This window comes from Ranitomeya imitator, chromosome 6 (assembly GCF_032444005.1).
Source record: "Ranitomeya imitator isolate aRanImi1 chromosome 6, aRanImi1.pri, whole genome shotgun sequence".
Lineage (NCBI taxonomy): Eukaryota > Metazoa > Chordata > Amphibia > Anura > Dendrobatidae > Ranitomeya > Ranitomeya imitator.
The window spans coordinates 167,355,175-167,372,010 of NC_091287.1; the positions used below are offsets into that span (position 1 = coordinate 167,355,175).

Sequence of the window (16,836 nt, forward strand, 5' to 3'; positions counted from 1 at the left end):
TTGCTAAAACTAGCAACTACCTTCTTGGCAGACGCATCTGCAGAATCGGTTAGGTTCGCAGCTAGGGGCCAGTCGCTATCGAATGCAGCCCGTAGAGCCATCTGGCTTAAGAGCTGGTCAGGGGACATGCATTCTAAGAATAAATTGTGTGCTATACCCTTTTCCGGGGGCAAAGTCTTCGGACCAGTCCTCGACGATATTTTAGAGAAAGCTGCAGATGTTAAGAAAGGTTTTCCGGAAGAGAAACCTAAAAAATTCCAGCCCTTTCGGAGGCCCCGCTATAATCAAAAACCCGATTATAGGGGTAAGGGAAAGCAGGGTAGATGGAGCTACCAAAAAGGGGGGGGGATAACAGGCCTAAAAATAAAGAATCAAGCTACTCTGGACAGGGTTCCAGTTACCGCAGAAAATGACGCCATCAGAGTGGGGGGTCGTCTGACAGGTTTTCTGGAAGGTTGGAGGGAGATCACATCAAGTCCATGGGTCTTACAGATAGTATCCCAGGGATACAAAATAGAATTCACATCTCTTCCTCCCGAAAGATTCCTGGTATCCAGCTCCCATCTAAAACTGTCATCCCCCATGTGGTCAGACATTCAGGACCTTCTAAAAATGGCGGCCATTGTCCCAGTACCCCCTCAGGAAGAGGGCAGTGGTCATTACTCCAATCTCTTCTCGGTAACAAAACCATCGGGAGAATCGAGAACCATTATAAATTTAAAACATCTGAACAATTGGGTCATTTACAAAAGGTTCAAGATGGAGTTGATTTGGTCCACCATTCCCCTGTTGGGAAAAGGCATGGTCATGTGCACTCTAGACTTAGAGTGCATATTACCATGTTCCCATCTATCTAAACCATCAGAGGTTCCTGCGGTTCGCGGTAGTCTTGGAAGGAAAGATCTTCCATTTCCAATTCCGCTGTCTCCCCTTCGGCCTGGCCTCCGCTCCCAGAGTTTTTACAAAACTTATGGTAGAAGTAGTTGCATTCCTGAGGAATCAGGATATAATGGTGGTCCCCTATTTGGACGACTTCCTAATAGCAGCAGACTCAGAAGTCCAACTCAGGATCAACTGTCGGTCCCTCATCTCAACTCTAGAGAATCTAGGATGGATTGTAAATTGGCAAAAATCAGACCTAATCCCAAAACCCAAAATAAAATTCTTGGGAGTCATGCTCGATTCACAAACAAGAATGTCCTTCCTTCCGGAGGACAGGCTGAAGGGCATAATACAGAAGATCCGTCACTTTTCCCGAGGTTGGAATACGATCAGAGATGGGATGAAGATACTAGGTCTGATGACGGCGTGTATTCCCTGTGTAAGATGGAGCCAGTTTCATTCTCGACAGCTTCAGAGGGGAGTCCTGAGAAGCTGGAACAGAAGACAAAACTCGCTGAACCGAACTCTGAACCTTACTCCGCAGATCAAAAGATCTCTGGGTTGGTGGACTCTTCCCAGGAACCTCCGACTGGGGGTACCATGGCTTCAAACACCAAGCGTTTCAGTTACAACAGACGCCAGTCAGCTCGGTTGGGGAGGTCATGTACTGGGAAGATATTTTCAAGGTCGCTGGAAAGAGGCAGACAGCAACCAGTCATCAAACCACAGGGAACTACAAGCGGTTTGGGAGGTCCTGACGGCAGCACAACATCTGCTACAGAACAAACACGTGAAGGTCTTCTCAGACAACACGACAACGGTAGCATTCCTGCGGCATCAAGGGGGTCCAAGACATCCGGCATTACAAGACCTGGCGGAATGGATATTCAAGTGGGCAGAAAAGTCGGTTCTGTCAATCACGGCAATTCACCTGGAGGGCTCCAAGAACCAGTTGGCAGATTTCCTCAGCAGGAAAAGCGTATCCCCCACGGAGTGGGAACTGAACAACGAGGTGTTCAAAGACCTGTGTCATCATTGGGGAATGCCGACGGTGGACCTATTCGCTTCAAAGGGAAACCCAAAGCTCAGGACCTTCTACTCCCTAAACCCTTGGGAGACTCCAGCCGCGATCGATGCTTTCTCACAACCCTGGAATCACGGTCTCCTGTATGCATTTCCTCCTCTAGCGATGATTCCGAGGACACTCAGGAAAATCTGCGAGGGACGAGGCCAAGGTCATTCTCATAGCTCCTCACTGGCCGAAACGCAGTTGGTTCCCATTGTTGAGAAAACGATCAGTAGAAGAACCCCTCCTGTTGCCGGAGAGAGAGGATCTTCTTCTACAAGGACCAGTTCTACACCAGAATCCAGGAGCACTTCAGCTGGCGGCCTGGATCCTGAACGGAAGGTCTTGAGAGCAAAAGGTCTCTCGGATGATGTCATTTCTACCCTTCAAGCGAGCAGGAAGCCGGTAACATCGGCTATTTATTTGAAAATATGGAAGAGATTCTGTGGGTTTTGCGGAGAGACGATACTGACCACCCAAATATCCCCAAAATTCTTGATTTTTTTGCAGTCAGGGTTTCAAAAAGGTCTTAGACCAAGCACATTGAGGGTCCAGATAGCGGCCCTAAGTGTATTCTTTGACTCTTCCCTTTCTGCTCATCCCTGGATTAGCCGTTTCTCTAAAGCCGTCCAGAGACTAAAACCACTGATCAGACGTTCTGTCCCGCCGTGGGATCTGAACTTGGTTCTGAATTTCCTATGTAAACCGGCGTGGGATGTATCGGGGGATATAGAAGTGGATAAACTCTCTCTCAAAACCGCATTTTTAGTTGCAATCACGTCGGCAAAAAGATTGGGGGAACTACAGGCCCTGTCGGTGCAGAATCCATACTTGCAGATATTCGAGGATAAACTAGTATTCAGACTCGATCCGGCGTTTCTCCCTAAAGTTGTGTCAGATTCCAATATGAATCAGGAAATTGTCTTACCATCATTTTGCCAGTCCCCTAAAAATCAGAAAGAAAGATTTTATCATAACTTAGACATAAGGGTCTCGGTGCTCAGGTACCTTGAAATATCCAGACCCTGGAGACAGGACAACAATTTGTTTGTCCAGTTCAGGGGTCCAAATAAAGGTAGGAAAGCGTCTAAAGCGACTATCGCACGGTGGATAAAATCCACGATCAACTTAGCCTATAGAGCTAGCGGGCAAAATTCCCCGGTCAACATCAAAGCCCATTCATCTAGAGCCATGGCCACGTCATGGGTAGAGAAAGGGGGGGCGACGGCAGATCAGATCTGCAGAGCTGCATCATGGTCTAGCCTTAGTACCTTTTCGAAGCACTACAAGTTAGATGTAGTATCGCCTCAGTTGGCTTTTGGTAGGAAGGTACTTCAAGCAGTAGTCCCACCCTAAATACCATTCTCCTTTGGTATTTCTCCAGTGTGCTGTCAGGTGGTGAACTGGAAAACAGTAATTAGACCTACTGGTAATTGTATTTCCAGGAATCCATCCTGACAGCACTATTAGTTCCCTCCCTAATGTATGATCTTTATACTCATGTGATGTAACATTTGTATGATTGATTATTTTGTTGGAATAAACCTGTGTTTTTGCATCCATCCAGATGTGTTACTTTGGAAAAGCACTGAAGGGTGGTAGGGGGAGGGTCCTTTTAACCTCTCGTGTTCCTGTCCCATCAAGGATAAGAAGGACGTCCTCCAGTGTGCTGTCAGGATGGATTCCTGGAAATGCAATTACCAGTAGGTCTAATTACTGTTTTTTTTTTTAAAAAAAAAAACACCAAAAAACATTTTTTTCTTTCCAAATTTCAAACGAAGATTTCAAAAACACACAAAGGTATATAAATCTAGAGTAAACTAGCTGCAGCTACATTTCTTTTCTAACTTTTTCTTTTCAATTTTATTGGTCTTCCAAACAATTTTCACATGTTATCTTTTCTGAAGAATGTTCTTTGCAGACATTTTCCCCACAAGTGGTACAATATCGCTCAGTTTTCCTATCTAAATTTCATGGACAAAGAAACAACGCTTTTGTTTTTTCTCCTGGCCCTGGGGCAGCTCTTATCTTTTATACTTTCTTTTAGGTGGTGTACAATGCTCTGGATTTTTGTGGCTCACAAGCTCTACCCTTTGCAAGCTTCTTATAGAAACAAAGAGACTGAAAATGAGTCTTCTCACCAACATAATATCTTCACAGGTCCTTCAGCAATTAGCTCACAGTGTATGCTGTCCTCGTTACTCTCTACACAGCTCATTACTGTGTTCAGAAGAACCTGAGATGATGTTATGGCCTTATCACTCCCTCCAAAATCATGTGACATCCTCGCATGGCATGATCCAGCCCCTGGCCCCTTCACCAGCAACCCTGACTACAAATAAAGTAACTGGAGACAGACTGCTGAGTACATCATAAAAATAGCAGGGGCCTAACCCCTCCACCTCCCTCCTCCCGTTCCGTACAGATGTGGCGTTCCCCAAAAAAGCATTGTTATACCGAAATGCATATCAAAAAAATTATATAAACAACTGAATATTACAAACAACGACATACTTGAGGAATACCTAGAGCTTCAAAATTCTGACTAAAGTAATTTTGCAGATAACAGCAAAAAAGTAAGCGCTGGGGCCTAAAAGGCCCCCGATCCGCATTCTAGGGTTAATACACTGTGTCCTAATTTTGCTAGTAAGGAAGAAACCTGTTTATGCTGCCTGTGTTTCCTCCAGCATGATTCTCCTGACCGGTTCCCTTTAATTGATGTGTCGCTACGTCATACACTGGGATGTCGTTGTTTCGTATGTGTTCAGTTTGTACTTACCGCTTTCCTGTTTGCTAAATAATTGTAGATGCCAGAATTCCAGAAGAAAACTGTCCACATAAAGGACCCAGCAAAAGTCGAAGAGATAATATGTGGGTTAATCAAAGGAGGCGCAGCCAAGCTTCAGGTAAGTGTTGTGACTTGTAGTGCCACCGGGATATCCGCTTACATACTGTAGGTCTTGTCAGGATAAGCATGTGGTATACTGACGCTGTGCTAGTCATCCATGGAGCAAGCTTCGGCCTCTTAAAGAAAGCAGCCAGCGCAGGGTGAAATGTAAAATGACATGTAAACTTTACATGAGAAAAGCAAATGCATTAAAAAGTCCCAATAACAATATATAAATATTTCTTTCAAGGATTAGTGATGAGCGAACGTGCTCCGATAAGGAGTTATCCGACTATGATCGTTGAATGCCATGTTCGAGTCCCCGTGGCTGCATGTCTCGCAGCTGTTAGCCAATCCCTGCACGTGCTGCGGCTGTCGATCGGTCATGAGACATTCAGCCATGGGGACTCGAGCACGCTCTGATAACTCACTATCCAAGCACGCTCTGATAACTCACTATCCAAGCACGTTCACTCATCACTATAAAGGATAGAATTAAATGGCACCATTTAAAAGCAGGAGTCCAATGCGTCCGTTATCATTGACCACAGATAAAGAGCACCTAACGGCAGAATCGTGATGTCCGGATTTTGGGCAGCATGTTTTCAGCTGTAGGATGCGTTCACATGCAGCATTTTTGAAGCATTTTTATTTCTGCGGTTTTTATTTTTTGTGCAAAAACTGAATCTGCAGTGCTCGGACTAGCCAGCAGCTCTCTCTACCTGAGCAAGACCACTTGTTTCTCAAGAGTGTGAACATTGCTGTCTGAGCTCAGGCCAATTTATACATGGCCGTCTGACTGCGCCCTAAGATTACTGCTATAAAGTCCAGTTGCGGATGCGTGCCAGTACCTTTTGGGTTGTGACTCCTGGTTTTTAGGTAGTGTGAAGTTCCCCCACCCGTCTTTCCAGATGCTCTGCTGTACCCTCCTCTTCTGCCACTCTTGTCCACGTTGGCTGCAGTGTATAACCCCAGGACACGATAATGGAGAACCCACACTTGTGCTTTTTTTTTAAAGGTTTAATATGTCCTGTCTGATGGATCCATAGACAAACCGTTGTGATCTTGTGTCTTCTGAAAGTCATTTGGTGCAATTGTCTTTCAATTCGTAGGTAATAACAGATTTTGATATGACATTAAGCCGATTTTCCCACAATGGAAAACGATGTCCCACTTGTCATAGTGAGTATGTTACTTATAAAAATTATGGTTAAAGTAATTCCATGCATTTGTTACTGTGTTAAAATAATCTTTACTTTTTCATCTCCAGATGTAATCGATAACTGCAAATACGTAAGTGATGAATGTCGAAAAAAGGTATGTACCATGTTGTGGCACGGCTGCTTTTTAATAGCTGGGTCATTTCTCCAGTTTTTAGGTTGCGGGTACATAGACCCCAGTGGGCTGCTGCATGCAGTGTTAGAGGCCCATCGAATAATAAGGTTGCTTTCCCGTACCCTTAGAAGTTTCATCAAAATGTGTAGATTTAATCAGCAACGCAAGTCACTGTGTTGGTGATTGTATTAATCTATTACTTTAATGCCGGTTTCCTCTAAGGAGGCCATAGATTGCTTTATTAGGAGTCAATGCCACCATGGAAGAAAGAAGATGGCACGCTATGAATAAACTACGGAGCACATTCTAATCTAGTTATCTCAATTTTTACTCTGTTCTTCCTCTTCATTTTGTTAGTTACATGAACTGAAAGAAAAATACTATGCGATAGAGATAGCTCCAGAGCTGACCATCCAAGAGAAATACCCATACATGATTGAATGGTAAGTCAGATCTTCAGTGCTACATGCCTGCACCCCAGACGAGCGCCGACCATTGTAATGTATAGTCCGCTACATGCCTGCTCCCCAGACTAGCACCGACCATTGTAATATATAGTCTGCTACATGCCTGCACCCCAGACGAGCGCCGACCATTGTAATGTATAGTCCGCTACATGCCTGCTCCCCAGACTAGCACCGACCATTGTAATATATAGTCTGCTACATGCCTGCACCCCAGACGAGCGCCGACCATTGTAATGTATAGTCCGCTACATGCCTGCTCCCCAGACTAGCACCGACCATTGTAATATATAGTCTGCTACATGCCTGCGCCCAGACGAGCGCCGACCATTGTAATGTATAGTCGGCTACATGCCTGGTCCCCAGACAAGCTCCGACCATTGTAATGTATAGTCCACTACATGCCTGCACCCCAGACAAGCTCCGACCATTGTAATGTATAGTCCGCTACATGCCTGCACCCCAGACGAGCGCCGACCATTGTAATGTATAGTCCACTACATGCCTGCACCCCAGACGAGCACCGACCATTGTAATGTATAGTCCGCTACATGCCTGCAACCCAGACGAGCGCCGACCATTGTAATGTATAGTCCGCTACATGCCTGCTCCCCAGACTAGCACCGACCATTGTAATATATAGTCTGCTACATGCCTGCGCCCAGACGAGCGCCGACCATTGTAATGTATAGTCGGCTACATGCCTGGTCCCCAGACAAGCTCCGACCTTTGTAATGTATAGTCCACTACATGCCTGCACCCCAGACAAGCTCCGACCATTGTAATGTATAGTCCGCTACATGCCTGCACCCCAGACGAGCGCCGACCATTGTAATGTATAGTCCACTACATGCCTGCACCCCAGACGAGCGCCGACCATTGTAATGTATAGTCCACTACATGCCTGCACCCCAGACGAGCTCCGACCATTGTAATGTATAGTCCACTACATGCCTGCACCCCAGACGAGCTCCGACCATTGTAATGTATAGTCCGCTACATGCCTGCACCCCAGACGAGTGCCGACCATTGTAATGTATAGTCCGCTACATGTCTGGTCCCCAGACAAGTGCCGACCATTGTAATGTATAGTCCGCTACATGCCTGGTCCCCAGACAAGTGCCGACCATTGTAATGTATAGTCCGCTACATGCCTGGTCCCCAGACAAGTGCTGACCATTGCAATGTGTAGTCCGGGAATAGAAGGCTTCCCCATGGAATTCACATCGCAGGGTCACAGGTAACATGGAGACGAGCTGTGATACACACAGAAGGAGATGGGAATGAATGTCGTACACAAATGGGGAAGGTTTAGACCGGATTATTGTGTAGGACGTCGCCCTCCAAGACTAGTTCAGTTGAGCATGTGCCTATGGCAGCCAAGGGGAATTTAATTTTAAAATAATACTTCATTATTTTAGAAAAATTGGCCACATAGAGGAAATGAAATAGACAGAACCCACACTGTCATGTTTTATTCAGTGCGGCAGCTCTAGTGTTCCCCGCTTCTCTCTGTGTCCGCAGTAATGATGTGCTGTCCATGTGCACGTGACCGCTGCAGATTATCACTGGCTGCAGCCGCGACTCCATTTCCTCCTCTAAGTCCCTTTACTACTTTAGTATGTTCTAATCCTAAGACAGAAACAAAGTGAGCATGTACCCTCATTAAGTAAAAGCAACAGTGCACATGAATAACTTAGATACATAGTAAACACTGTTTTTGATCAAAGAAGTGTAAAAGCCAGACCGGGTCCTGAAGGGATACCCAGCAAATGGGAAGCTATGTAAATGTAAGGTCCAGCTCAAAGAAAGTGCAGGTGAGGCTGTGGCCTCCCTAAGTGCAGAAACCGTGTTTACTAGGTGCCCTACATAATTATATGCACTATTGCTCTTGCTTATCTGCTTACAGCAGGGTATAGATTCATTTGGTTTCTGTCTTGGGCTTTGTCTGGTTAATGGCCAGTGTGAACATGATCCTATCTTGAAAGTCTTGAAAGTAGAGTTCACAAGCTCTGGGCTTACTTACCGCTGTAAAGCTTGTATAAAAGGCTGCCTATTGTTTCTGTCAGTCTGATTTCTAAAGGTACCGTCACACTAGACGATATCGCTAGCGATCCGTGACGTTGCAGCGTCCTCGCTAGCGATATCGTCCAGTGTGACAGGCAGCAGCGATCAGGCCCCTGCTGTGCTGTTGCTGGTCGGGGAAGAAAGTCCAGAACTTTATTTCGTCGCTGGACTCCCCGTAGACATTGCTGAATCGGTGTGTGTGACACCGATTCAGCGATGTCTTCACTGGTAACCAGGGTAAACATCGGGTAACTAAGCGCAGGGCCGCGCTTAGTAACCCGATGTTTACCCTGGTTACCATCGTAAAAAAACAAACAGTACATACTTACATTCAGCTGTCTGTCCCTTGCCGTCTGCTTCCTGCACTGACTGCTGGCCGTAAAGTGAAAGTGAAAGCACAGCACAGCGGTGAGTCACACAGTGGTGACTCACCGCTGTGGCTGTGCTGTGCTTTCACTTTACGGCCAGCAGTCAGTGCAGGAAGCAGACGGCAAGGGACAGACAGCTGAATGTAAGTATGTACTGTTTGTTTTTTTACGATGGTAACCAGGGTAAACATCGGGTTACTAAGCGCGGCCCTGCACTTAGTTACCCGATCTTTACCCTGGTTACCGGGGACCTCGGGATCGTTGGTCGCTGGAGAGCGGTCTGTGTGACAGCTCTCCAGCGACCAAACAGCGACGCTGCAGCGATCCGGATCGTTGTCGGTATCGCTGCAGCGTCGCTAAGTGTGACGGTACCTTAAGACCTAAATCACACGTACGCTGTTTGAGCGTTACTACTTCACATGATGTAGCCCCCTTATGTATCTTACACACATTATTGGTAGTGCGTCTTTACTACTAAATGTCTCTACTTCTCCTCCCTGACAATTGCGCAACAATCTAACGTTTTGCTCCTCGCTTAAAAAAAATCCTTGTCCTCCGCAGCACATTGTGTGCAAATAGGACATGTGCTGCCAAGAACTATGGTCGCTTATGTGCACAGAACGATCTATTACTGATCAGGAGCGCAGTTTCCCAGTCTAAACTACTGGCGATTAGCAAACAGTCGTTTTCTGCCGTATATGGTGCAGTGTAAACCCAGCTTTACGGGTCGTGAACAGACTAATTTCATTAATAATAATAATAATAATTAGTTTTGTTTTGTAGGTACACAAAGTCACATGCACTGTTGATTGAACAACGTTTTCAGCAAGACAAACTAGAAGAAGTTATAAGGGACTCTGACATCATGCTTAAGTAAGTATTCATGCATAATGTGCAGACAATAAAATGCAGGGCCGTCGCTCACTTCTCAGTCACTCTGCATGGATTCAATATCAATTAAATGTCTAGCTTCACAAAACAAAGAAATTAAAAGTAAAGCCACTGAAAGAGGACTTAATATTACCCCCCCCAAATTAAAGAATTAACACAGCGAAAAGGGCAAGGGTATTTACCTGCCCTGGTCAGAGTATCAAAAGACTGACCATCGCTTCCAAACACAGAAATCAAGTGTGTACAGGAGCTTACTAAGAGTAGCCATCTCCATATGTAACAGATAAAATAAACAGCCTCTGGCAGTTTTAATTGCAGCAGGATCCTACCTTCCCTTATAAATAGGAGGAATCCCCACAACATAGGTCCCAGCAACGAGAATCGCCTTATTGTGGCTGCCGGGTACACCTCAATTGACCAATTTATGCGCTAAGTATTCTCAATTTTTCCTATTTTCTAGTGCAGTAATGCAGTTCAAATGTCATATATGTCATGTTTGCATGTACAGAGTGCTACTTTATTTTGCAGGTCACAGTGAGGAGCACACTTCACAGAACACACAGGCTCCGATTCATCAAGACTGGCATTTTGCACTTAAGTCTTAATGAATTTGGTGCATTTTACTCCAGCGCACTGATCAGTAAGACGATTGCGCCTCTGATTGAGGTTGCTGCAAGCACTCAGATGGAAAGCACTTTAGTTAGTGACTGGAGTACAATTCTGTCATAATTTACACCATGTATTTGGTATAAATTATAATGAATTTGATGGCCAGCAGCCCCTTCCTGCAAGGTGTTACCCACTTTAGAAGTTAATGCACCTAACCAGAACAAGCGTAAAAATGCCAAGAGTTGCAAAAATTTGGGACAAAAAGTTTTGCGAGATTTCAAACAATTTTACAAAACTACTCGATGAATCTGTGCCTTTGAACGACCCATATACTGTCTGAAAAAATGCTTGTCAGTGCTGGGCCACGCAGCAGCTATGGTACGGTCACTATGGCGCTGTTGCATTTTTTCACACTTGCAGGGATGCTACGTGACTGTATTCAACAAGATACGGCATAGACATAGCCCAAGCCTAATGGCACTTTGACTTTCTCACTTATATTACCAATTTCCTCCACTGACAAAGTCCCCTAATCGATGTTTTTGGACAAAAAGTTTTTATTTTTAGACAGTGGGAGTACAAGATCCACCAATTTATTTTTGGGCAATAGTTTACTCTATAAAGACACATAAAGCAGAATGTAATACATGCTGAATCCAGTAAATATTGTGCAGCATTTCCATTAACTTGGCTTTATGTTCACCAGCATAAAACAAAGAAAAAATAGAGGAATGACTTAACCCAGCCACCACTACAATTGCTGAACCTTGGCTAGCGTTCTGGTTTCTGAAGTGTAACCGCTCTGACCTGTATCTTTTGCAGGGAAGGATACGAAACCTTCTTCGATAAGCTGAATGAACACACTGTTCCCGTATTTATCTTTTCAGCGGGGCTTGGAGATGTCCTGGAAGAAGCGATACGCCAGTCTGGTGTATACTACCCCAACGTCAAAGTCATCTCCAACTTTATGGATTTTGATGAAAATGTAGGTTTTGTAGTTTTGGATATTGTACTTCTGTAAGCTAAAGCAAGAAATATGGTGGAGCTGTTCAGTAAATAGATAAGACTTCCATCATGGGAGTTATTGTCATTGGTTTCCATACTGAATAGAGAATTGCTTTCATTTCTGACTAGTTTGTGATAGTAACATGAAGTTATTGATGTGACTGTCCACCGCTGCTTCTCCCAGCAACAGCTGCTAACTGTCTGCAAACTGTAAGGCTATGTGCCCACGTTCAGAGATGTATGCAGAATTTTCCTGAGCAAATCCAGACTCCTTTTGCAGGAAATCCGCTCACTTTTTTTTCGCGCGTTTGTTTCCCCCCCCTTTTTTTAGCGTTTTTTTCCCGGAGGTTCCCAATACAATAATATAGCTGCAAATCCGCAGATTTTCCACAAAATTGATGAACATGCTGCGTTTTTTCCGCAATGTGTTATTTTCGTGGGAAAAAACGCAGCATGGGCACAAAAATTGCGGAATGCATTAAAATGATAGGATGCTTAATGTAAACGTTTTTTAAGCGGAAAACCGCTGAAAAAAACACGAACAATCCTGAACATGGGCACATAGCCTAAGGGGTCATCTTGTACACTGCGTGCAGACTTATTAGGCAAGTTGTATTTTAGAGGATTATTTTTATTTTTGATCAACAACTATATTCTCAATAAACCCAAAAGACTCAGAAATATCAAAGCTTAATATTTTTGGAAGTTGGAGTGGGTTTTTTTTTTTTTTTAGATTTGGCTATCTTAGGGGGATATCTGTTTGTGCAGGTAACTATTAGGCTGTGTGCACACGTTGCAGATTTTTCGCTATAAAAACGCGAAAAAAACGCATACATTATGCATCCCATCATTTAGAATGCATTCTGCAACTTTTGTGCACGTGACAAGAAAAGAAAAGACATACCAAATACTGGGGAACACCTTAAATGCAAAATATACTATTTTAGAAATAATTTATTAGAGCCCAAAGAACACCACACAAGAAAAAATTACATAAAAACATTAAAAACAGTGAATGAACAACCCCAAAAAGAGAGGTGAAGCCCCCTGGGAACTACACAAATAGGTCAAGTACCAATGATAAAGGTATTGCACTGTTACAATAAATATATACAACTATCAATAGAAATCACAGGACATGACTGCATGAAAAAATCCCAATAGTGCGAAAACAAGCTGCAATTGTGGTATGCACACTGATTGTGTTATCTATATTTGTATAGAAAAATCCCACTGCCTGAGTACTGTAGGAGATATGAATTCTCAGCACAAAGCAATAAAATAATTCCGTTATAGGAAAAACATAATTGGGGTTTGTAAACTATACAAAACGAATGGAGTAATCTCGTATGACCAGCCAAACTGCACAAGGAAAGTAACATATGTCAGCAAATATACAAGCTTATAGTGTACAGCAGGCTGCAAATGTAGTATGTGTGATAATCAACAAACAATTGTACATACCCAGCACAGATAAATCTGTTATTTTAAAAATATATAGTTGGAGTTTATAGATTATTCAGACAGAATGGAGTAAGTACATATATAAACAGACATGCCGCACATGAGAATCACATGTGTCATCAATACATGAACAGATGCCTGACAATAAAGCTCAAAGATAAAGCTACATGCACATGGAGGAGAGTATATATACAATATGTGGTCCTGTAGATAAAAAGCATGCACCAGCCAGATCTATCTATCAGCCTGAATGGCCGCAATATATGTCTCATCAGCATGCCCAGAAATGTGCAAACCCAATCAGAGGTCCGAGGGGGGTCAAAGACCCGACGCGTGTCGCCACAGCAGTGGCTTCATCAGGGGTAAAAATGGAGTGAAGACTTAGACTCATAATCAAACTTATATACTATACCTGAAGCGACAGGATCCCAAACAGCTGTGAGAATGTGTGGAAGGAGTAACCAGGAAAAAAACGCCGCGCCAGTAGTAGGCTAAGGTGTACAAGCATCAAGCCGGGTGTAGCAAGATGGCGGATTAAAATTGCACGGCGCATGCGCAAATGACGCTCGGCCGGAAATGGTAAGAGCCTGATGGATTGGTATGAAGTGGTCACACCCACAAGAGGCAGAACGAGCGGTATTGAAATAAGACGCTCAAGCGCCGATAAAGTGAAATACTACACAGGCGCTTGGGCATCTTTTATTTCAATACCGCTCGTTCTGCCTCTTGTGGGTGTGACCACTTCATACCAATCCATCAGGCTCTTACCATTTCCGGCCGAGCGTCATTTGCGCATGCACCGTGCAATTTTAATCCGCCATCTTGCTACACCCAGCTTTATGCTTGTACACCTTAGCCTACTTCCAGCCCAGCGTTTTTTACCTGGTTACTCCTTCCACACATTCTCACAGCTGTTTGGGATCCTGTCGCTTCGGGTATACTATATAAGTTTGATTGAGTCAAAGTCTTCACTCCATTTTTACCCCTGATGAAGCCACTGCTGTGGCGACACGCGTCGGGTCTATGACCCCCCTCGGACCTCTGATTTGGTTTGCACATTTCTGGGCATGATTCATGAGAAATATATTGCAGCCATTCAGGCTGATAGATCTGGCTGGTGCATGCTTTTATCTACAGGACCACATGTTGTATATATAGTCTCCTCCATGTGCATGTAGCTTTATCTTTCAGCTTTATTGTCAGGCATCTGTTCATGTATTGATGACACATGTGATTCTCATGTGCGGCATGGCTGTATACATGTACTTACTCCATTCTGTCTGAATAATCTATAAACTCCAACTATATATTTTTAAAATAACAGATTTATCTGTGCTGGGTATGTACACTTGTTTGTTGATTATCACACATACTACATTTGCAGCCTGCTGTACACTATAGGCTTGTATATTTGCTGACATATCTGTTACTTTCCTTGTGCAGTTTGGCTGGTCATACGAGATTACTCCATTCGTTTTGTATAGTTTACAAACCCCAATTATGTTTTTCCTATAACAAAATTATTTTTTAGTGCTGGGAATTCATATCTCCTACAGTACTCAGGCTGTGGGGTTTTTCTATACAAATATAGATAACACTCAATCAGTGTGCATACCACAATTGCAGCTTGTTTTTGCACTATTGGGATTTTTTCATGCAGTCATGTCCTGTGATTTCTATTGATAGTTGTATATATTTATTGTAATAGTGCAATACCTTTATCATTGGTACGTGACCTATTTGTCTAGTTCCCAGGGGGCTTCACCTCTCTTTTTGGGGTTGTTCATTCACTGTTTTTAATGTTAATGTTTTTGTGTAATTTTTCTTGTGGTGTGTGTTGTTCTTTGGGCTCTAATAAATTATTTCTAAAATAGTATATTTTGCATTTAGGGTGTTCCCCAGTATTTGGTATGTCTCTTCTCTTTTCTTGTCTTATCCAATTTTGACATATCTTGGGTAGATCCCCTATTAATATATCCTGTTGTTATTGTTGATGGTGCCCTCCACCCCTGTTTTTTTTTTTAATTTTTGTGCACATTTTGCGTTTTTTTTCCGCGAAAAAAACGCATTGTGGTAAAAAAAAACTCCGCATGTTCATTAATTTTGCGGATTTCCCAATATATTATTGCATTGGGAACCTCCTGAAAAATCCACACAAAAAAACACACACCTAAAACGTGAGAAAAACACATGCGGACTTCTTGCAGAAAATGTCATGTTTTGCTCAGGAAATTTCTGCAAGAAATCCTGAACGTGTCCATATTGCCTTACTGTGCAGAATTATTAGGCAGCTTAATAAAAACCAAATATATTCCCATCTCACTTGTTTATTTTCACCAGGTAAACTAATATAACTTCACAAAATTTAGAATAAATTCTGACATGCAAAAACAAAACCCCCCAAAATTATTGACCGATATAGCCACCTTTCTTTATGATGACACTCAACAGCCTACCATCCATAGATTCTGTCAGTTGCTTGATCTGTTTACGATCAACATTGCGGGCAGCAGCCACCACAGCCTCCCAGACACTGTTCCGAGAGGTGTACTGTTTTCCTTCCTTGTAGATCTCACATTTTATGAGGGACCACAGGTTCTCTATGGGGTTCAGATCAGGTGAATGTCATTATTTTTTCTTCTTTGAGACCTTTACTGGTCAGCCACGCTGTGGAGTAGTTGGAGGCATGTGATGGAGCATTGTCCTGCATGAAAATCATGTTTTTCTTGAACGATACCGACTTCTTCCTGTACCACTGCTTGAAGAAGTTGTCTTCAGCAACTGGCAGTAGGTCTGGGAGTTGAGCTTCACTCCATCCTCAGCCCGAAAAGGTCCCACAAGTTCATCTTTGATGATACCAGCCCATACCAGTACCCCACCTCCACCTTGCTGGCGTCTGAGTCGGAGTGGAGCTCACTGCCCTTTACTGATCCAGCCTCTGGCCCATCAAGATTCACTCTCATTTTATCAGTCCATAAAACCTTTGAAAAGTCAGTCGTAAGATATTTCTTGGCCCAGTCTTGACGTTTTTTCTTATGTTTCTTGTTCAAAGGTGGTCATTTTTCAGCCTTCCATAACTTGGCCATGTCCCTGAGTATCACACACCTTGTGCTTTTTGATACTCCAGTAACGTTGCAGCTCTGAAATATGTCAAAACTGGTGGCAAATGGCATCTTGGCAGCTTCACACTTGATTTTCCTCAATTCATGGGCAGTTATTTTGCCCCTTTTTTGCCCAACACGCTTTTTGCGACCCTGTTGGCTATTTGCCATGAAACGCTTGATTGTTCGATGATCACACTTCAAAAGTTTGGCAATTTCAAGACTGCTGCATCCCTCTGAAAGACATCTCACAATTTTGGACTTTACAGAGCCCGTCAAATCTCTCTTCTGACCCATTTTGCCAAAGGGAAGGGAGTTGCCTAATAATTAAGCACACCTTATATAGGGTTTTGATGTCATTAGACAACACCCCTCCTCATTACAGAGATTCACATCACCTAATTTACTTAATTGGTAGTTGGCTCTCAAGCCCGAACGCTTGGAGTAGGACAACTTGTATAAAAAGTATCATGTGATCAAAATACAACTTGCCTAATAATTCTGCACACAGTGTATAAGATTAATTTCTGCTGCTAACACAGTGGCGCAGACACAACTTTTTAGTCTCTGCTGGGTCTTTTTTTTTTTTTTTTTAATTGAAGTCTATAGAAAAAGGGTCCGTTTTTTGGCTTACTGGATGCGTTACAGATGGAAGATACTGCATGGCTAATTAACACATTTTCTATAGCTAACCTTC

The 16,836-nt window shown here is 43.4% G+C and overlaps 1 protein-coding gene across 2 annotated transcripts in view; it reads left to right on the forward strand.

Annotated features, from left to right (window-relative positions):
- Nucleotides 1-16,836, forward strand: part of NT5C3A (5'-nucleotidase, cytosolic IIIA) — a 70,957-nt gene that overhangs the window by 48,313 nt on the left and 5,808 nt on the right. For both annotated transcript variants that reach the window (XM_069730273.1, XM_069730274.1), the window contains exons 2-7: nucleotides 4,756-4,854; nucleotides 5,948-6,017; nucleotides 6,106-6,152; nucleotides 6,528-6,613; nucleotides 9,853-9,942; nucleotides 11,392-11,554. In XM_069730273.1, coding sequence (XP_069586374.1) covers nucleotides 4,756-4,854; nucleotides 5,948-6,017; nucleotides 6,106-6,152; nucleotides 6,528-6,613; nucleotides 9,853-9,942; nucleotides 11,392-11,554 — 555 coding nt within the window. The remainder of the gene's footprint in view (nucleotides 1-4,755; nucleotides 4,855-5,947; nucleotides 6,018-6,105; nucleotides 6,153-6,527; nucleotides 6,614-9,852; nucleotides 9,943-11,391; nucleotides 11,555-16,836) is intronic.